Genomic DNA, 6,371 nt, shown 5'->3' with positions numbered 1-6,371 from the left:
TTAGAAGAAAAGGAATAAGAGTAATTCATTTCTTTCAGTTGTAGCATTTTTCTTCTTCTTTCCAGTTCTTTCTTCTTTTTCATTTGAACTTCTCTCTTTTGTCGTTTTCTTTCCAAGAACATTCTATTTCTTTTTTCACTTCTTTTCCTTTCTTTTCTTTGAGCAATTTGCTTACTCTTCTTTGTTCTAACCAACTTTTCTTCCTTGGGCTTTGCCCTTTTCATCTGTACTTCCATTCGTTGAACACTTGTGTAACCACAACTTACATCCACTCCTTACTTTATATTTGAAAATTAACCTTCAATTAAGGTGAGGATTTATTTGGGGAAGTGGCTATTAACATTCAAGGGTTTCCACGAATAACAAGTCTAGGCTCAACGGGGCTCAACTAAGGAATATCAGCACAGGTTAGCTATTTGGCCATCTAGTTAAAGAAAGAACATGCCTCTATCATTTCTACAAAATATATCACAGACCATTTCAATCAAGAAACAAAGCAAGTTCTAGAGTATCTCAACAGTGGAATGCACACTTCAATAAAAAATTTATGTATAGGCTCAAAACCTCACGGCTATGAATGCACAGTAATTATCCTGTTCTTTTTCTCAAAACAACTTCACTACTAAAGATAAAATTAGATGAACCATGTCACTTATTGCAATGATGCTCATTATGAAAAAATTTATGAGTGCATCATCATGCTCTGAATCAATTACTAATTCAAAATTCCCGCCATTTTTCCAATTAAAAACACTGAGAAAACTTTTAAAAATACTCATAATTTTCACAAAACAGTGGCTTGGGGTTTTCAAACAAAAACAATTCAAAAGTTCAATTAAAAACATGAAAACAACAAAATTAAAAATTAAAATTAAGGAAAAGGAGATTTGAGATAGTTCCCTGTCTCAGCCGGGTATTCTGCATATACTCATGAAGTTCCTCCGGCTCAATCTGTTGTGCTTAGATGGAATGCGCATTCCCCATTCCCAGATTTAAATGTTGCTGTCCTCAGCAACAGATTTAAATCTAAAAAGAAATCACGTGGAAGCTAAGAATACTAGTCGCTCATTCTGAAACAGCATCAAACAATCTAAATGAATCAGTCATAAGAGCGAAAGTATAAAATCATATCACAGGGTTAACCTAGCAAAATACTGGTCTCAAATAACAGAATAACAGAAACTAAAAAGGGAAATATAGGGATGGGGTGGTAGCAGTGAGCTAATAAATCTCATTCGTCCATGTCATCCTCCCCAGCGTCTCAAACAATGGCAGGGATCATCTCAGTGTCCTTGCCAGCCTCCTCATGATGTCCGACATCAGTATCAACATCCTCATCGGGCTCCTCTGTAGCATGTGAAGTCGTGGCCTGGGCTGTGGAGGTGCTCATCCTGGCTGCATCAAAAGCACCCTCCTCATCCGATCTGTCATATGGCTCTGGCTGGAAAGGGGGAGGTCCATCAGGTCGAGCTGGGCAATGATATGCCATCATGTATGTCTGGTAGTCCTGCTCCTTCCGCTGCATGTACCTGAGCCACTGCCTGAGAAATTTCATCTGTGTCTTGAGATCATCCAGTCGACTCTCAGTAGTCAGAACTGGCTCTCTCTCAGCTGGACCAGATGGTCCTGGTGTGCGTCTCGGTCTGCCGCGAGTCTCCTGCGGTGGTGCTGTGTCGTCCTCCCCATCAACAGCTGGTCCTCCTACATAGGTGGAAATGTAATTTGCATCTATGATGAGACTCAAGGGGATCGTGTCTCCTTCGATGGGGATATCTACCATTAGTCTCATCCATCCACCTATTTTTGTTTTCTTTTCTTGAAACCAAAATAAAATAAAATTTAAAATAAAACAGTAACTTATGGGTTTGCCTACCCATCAACACTTGTTTAACGTCACAAGCCTACCGTACCTGGTTCAAGTTACCTGTACAAGGGCAACAATGGTTGTTTCCCTGTCTATTTCTCTTCCCATGTATAGTTTCAGCCGTTGACCATTAACTATGAAGCTCTTGTCAGAATCCAGTGGACTGATCTCCACTGATTCATATGATTTCATGTTCTTCCCAATGAACGGTCCCGACCATCTGGACTTTAATTTCCCGGGAAAAAGATGGAGGCGAGAGTTGAAGAGTAATACCTGATTCCCCACCTTGAAGTCTCGAGGTAGGATCTTATTGTCGTGTCACTTCTTCGTCTTTTCTTTGTAAAGACTCGCACTCTCGTATGTAGAGAGTCAGAATTCATCAAGCTCATCCAGTTGAAGTAGTCTCTTTTCAGCTACGGTCTTGGAGTCGAAGTTCAGGTACTTAATTGCGCACAGTGCTTTGTGTTCCAACTCCACTGGTAAGTGACAAGCTTTTCCGAACAGTAATTGGAAAGGGGACATTCCAATTGGAGTCTTGAATGCAGTCCGGTATGCCCACAGTGCATCATCAAGATTCTTGGACCAGTCCTTTCTGGAACTTCCAACCGTCTTCTCCAATATACGCTTCAGCTCTCGGTTGGATATCTCCACTTGACCATTTGTTTGTGGATGATATGGTGTGGCAATCTTGTGTTTCACTCCGCATTTAGCCAACACGTATTCCACTTGCCTGTTGTCAAAGTGAGTCCCTCTGTCACTTATAATCGCTCGCGGTACTCCATATCGGACAAATATATTTCTTTTTAGGAATGCGATGACTACTCGAGCATCATCAGTAGGAAGAGCAACAACTTCTACCCACTTGGAGACATAATCCACTGCAACGAAGATGTATTTGTTGCCATAGGAAGGAGGAAAAGGTCCCATGAAGTCTATTCCCTACACATCGAGGATTTCAACCTCTAATATGTTATTAAGGGGCATTTCATGTCTTCTGGAAATATTCCCCGTTGTCTGACATCTATCACATGATTCAACGAACTTCCTTGCATCCTTGTAGAGGGTTGGTCAATAAAAGCCACTCATCAGTACCTTTGCGACTATTCTTTCTCCCGTGAAATGTCCATTGTTGTTGGAACCATGACAGTGCCACAGGATGTCCTTCATCTCTTCTTCTGGAATGCATCGCCTTATTACTCCATCAGCACAACTGTAGAAAAGGAAGGGCTCATCCCATAGGTATTTCTTGACATCATGTAGAAACTTCTTTCTTTGTTTCCATGTGAAGTCTACTGGTATTTCTCCTGCTGCTTTAAAGTTTGCGAAATCCGCAAACCATGGAGGTGTACTTGTGCTCTTCACTTCCTCCAGTTGCAGATCTAAAATAACATTGATAGCCAGAATTTGCTCATCAGGGAATTCTTCTCCGATCTTCAGCTCAGGTCCGTCTTGAAGATCTTTTTCTTGAATCCTGGAGAGGTGATTAGCCACCAAGTTCTCCACTCCTTTCTTATCTTTGATCTCTACTTCAAATTCTTGAAGGAGAAGCATCCATCTGAGCAAGCGTGGCTTTGCATCCTGCTTATTCAATAAATACTTTAAGGCAACATGATCAGTATAAACAATTACTTTAGACCCCAGCAAATGCGGTCTAAATTTATCAAATGCATAGACTACTGCTAGTAATTCTTTTTCAGTGGTAGCATAATTCATTTGTGCATCATTAAGAATTTTACTAGCATAATAAATCACATGCAACAATTTATTCTTTCTTTGTCCCAAGACAGCTCCTATGGCATAATCACTGGCATCACACATTAATTCAAAAGGTAAAGTGAAATCTGGTGTAGTGATTATGGGTGCTGTGGTCAAGCGATCTTTTAAAATATTAAATGCTAACAAACATTCATCTGTGAAGTTGAATTCCTCATCCTTGACCAGCAGCTTGCATAGTGGTTTTGCTATCTTGGAAAAGTCCTTGATAAAGCGCCTGTAAAAACCTGCATGACCGAGAAAACTTTGAATACCTTTGACAATAGAGGGATGGGGAAGTTTCTCGATAACAGATTCTTAGCTCTATCAACTTCTATACCATCTTTGGACACTTTATGTCCTAAAATAATGCCATTTTTTACCATGAAGTGGAATTTTTCCCAATTTGAAACAAGATTACTCTCTTGACATCTTTGTAAAACACAAGATAAATTTTCTAAGCAAATGTCAAAAGAGGGGCCAAAAACAGAAAAATCGTCTATGAAGATCTCAATAGATTTCTCAATCATATCAGAAAAAATAGAAAGCATACACCTTTGAAAAGTTGCCGGAGCGTTGCACAGGCCGAAGGGCATCCTCCGGTAAGCGAAGACTCCGTAAGGGCATGTAAATGTTGTCTTCTCTTGATCTTATGGAGCTACTGCTATTTGGTTGTATCCCGAGTATCCATCCAGGAAGCAGTAGAAACCATGGCCAGCTAGTCTCTCCAACATTTGGTCCAAGAAGGGAATTGGGAAGTGGTCCTTCCGAGTGGCTGCATTAAGTCTTCTATAGTCAACACACATCCTCCACCCGGTGACTGCCCTTGTTGGAATCAACTTGTTGTTCTCGTTTCTTACCACGGTGACTCCACCTTTCTTGGGTACAATTTGTACTGGACTTACCCATGCGCTATCAGATATATGATAGATCATTCCTGCATCTAATAGTTTAACTACCTCTTTCCTTACCACCTCTTTCATGGTTGGATTGAGTCTCCTTTGCGGCTGCCTTACAGGTTTAATATCATCTTTCATTAGAATTTTATGAGTACAAAAGGAAGGATTTATACCTTTTAGGTCGGAGAAGGACCATCCTATGGTAGCTTTGTGTTTCTTCAGCACCTTGAGAAGTTTTTCTTCTTCTATGGTTGACAGCTCAACATTGATGATGACTTGATAAGAGTTGTTGTTACCAAGGAAAATATACTTCAGATTTGGAGGTAACTTCTTAAGCTCTACCTTCGGTGCTCCAAGAGGGATGTCATCTTTCTTTCTTTCAAGTTCTTCCACCACTGGTTCTTTTTCTTCAAGTTCAGCTTCTTCGTTGATTTGCTCTAACTCGAGTGGGGAACTCTCCTCTTTTATCGTGTCATCAACTGCTTCTTGTATTATGTCAACCATGAAGCAATCTCCTTCGTCTGACGGGTGCTTCATTGACTCAAAGATCTCAATGGTGACTGTCTCTTCGTTCATCCTCAGCATCAGTTTTCCTTGCTCCACATCGATCATTGCTCTTGCGGTGGTTAAGAATGGCCTCCCAAGTAGTAGGAGAATCTCAACATCTTCTTCCATATTCGGAATTACAAAATCTGCAGGGAAGATAAATTTGTCAATTTTAACCAAAACATCCTCAATTACCCCATCTGGTCGTTTGATCGATCTGTCAGCTAACTGAAGAGAAACCGTAGTCGGCTTTAGCTCTTTGATTCCCAGAGCTCTGCACATGGACAGTGGCATCAAGTTTCTGAAGCTGCCCGGATCTTTCAGCTTGGGAGGAAGTTTCTTTTGGATGATTGCACTACATTCTTCAGTTAGAGCCACTGTTTCGCGCTCCTTCAGCTTGCGCTTCTTTGATAGAAGGTCTTTCATGAATTTCACATAGTTCGACATGCTTTCCAGGGCTTCTGCGAATGGAATATTGACTTGCAGCTTCTTGAAGATATCCAGAAATTTGGTGTATTGTTGTTTCTGGATCTCTTGTTTCAACCGCTGAGGGTACGGAACTCGTGCATAGGGAGACAGGTCTGCTGGCTTTGGTTGCCTGTCCAAAGCTTTTTTTTCTTCCATTTGAACAACTTCTTCTCTCGACTGCTCTTTTCAGCTTCTCCTGCATCTTCTTCTTTTTCTTTTTCGGCTTCAGGTTCAGCTTCTTTCTTCTTTTCAACTTGCGGTTTTATCACAGGTTGGATCACGATCCCACTTCTGGTAACAATTGAATTACATTATGCATTTGGGTTCGTGTCTGTATTACTCGAGAAGGTGCCATGAGTTCTTTCAGTAAATTATTTTGACAGCTGGCCAATCTGAGTTTCCAAATTCCGGATAGAAGCTTCTTGATTTCGGAATGAAGCTCTAGTTTCATCTCTGAAGGCATCTACATTCTGAATGTAGACTGATGTGGTCTTGGACAGCTGCGCAAAAGCTTTCTCCCACTCTGAAGTGTTTCCTTGTGGTGGGGGTTGTTGTTGCAGTGGTAGAGGAGGATTCAGCTGATGGGTTGATTTGTAATCAATCTCAGGGTGATGATTAGGATTTTTCCACCCTTGATTATAGTTATTTCCATATTGGTTCCTCCCTAGATTGTTCTAGTTCTTTTGATCGTACCAGATACCGTTGATCCGCTGGCGGCTTTTCAGTTGTTCTTATGTAGTCGTACTCTTCAGTTGCATGAGCATATGCACAAATACCACATTTAACTTGAGAATTTCTAACAGAAGAAACTTGAGAAAGATTAAATTGATTTGTAAGAGCAT

General features: G+C 40.8%; 1 protein-coding gene across 1 annotated transcript; it reads right to left on the bottom strand.

Annotated features, from left to right (window-relative positions):
* Nucleotides 1–2,233: 2,233 nt before the first annotated feature.
* On the bottom strand, nt 2,234–5,685 carry LOC133316911 (uncharacterized). Its single transcript, XM_061518711.1, has 3 exons — nt 4,326–5,685; nt 2,957–3,864; nt 2,234–2,803 (listed from the first exon to the last, which is right to left on the bottom strand). Exons 1-3 carry the CDS (start codon nt 5,683–5,685, stop codon nt 2,234–2,236), a joined length of 2,838 nt encoding a protein of 945 aa, XP_061374695.1.
* Between the last annotated feature and the right edge of the window lie 686 nt (nt 5,686–6,371).

This window comes from Gastrolobium bilobum, unplaced genomic scaffold (genome assembly GCF_033153095.1).
Source record: "Gastrolobium bilobum isolate Gb01-03AN ecotype WA unplaced genomic scaffold, APGP_CSIRO_Gbil_v1 utg72710, whole genome shotgun sequence".
In the NCBI taxonomy this organism is placed as follows: domain Eukaryota; kingdom Viridiplantae; phylum Streptophyta; class Magnoliopsida; order Fabales; family Fabaceae; genus Gastrolobium; species Gastrolobium bilobum.
The sequence above is the reverse complement of the archived record's forward strand: the minus strand, read 5'-3'. Positions and strand labels throughout refer to the sequence as shown.

Bases quoted from the DNA above. Each gene is read 5' to 3' on its own strand.
- LOC133316911 (XM_061518711.1), bottom strand. From the start codon at position 5,685: ATGGAAGAAAAAAAAGCTTTGGACAGGCAACCAAAGCCAGCAGACCTG. The intron at 3,865-4,325 runs GTTTCTACTGCT...TCGGTCATGCAG, and splicing joins GGAGAGACTAGCTGGCCATG to GTTTTTACAGGCGCTTTATC. The intron at 2,804-2,956 runs GTACTGATGAGT...CTCGATGTGTAG, and splicing joins GAGAAAGAATAGTCGCAAAG to GGAATAGACTTCATGGGACC.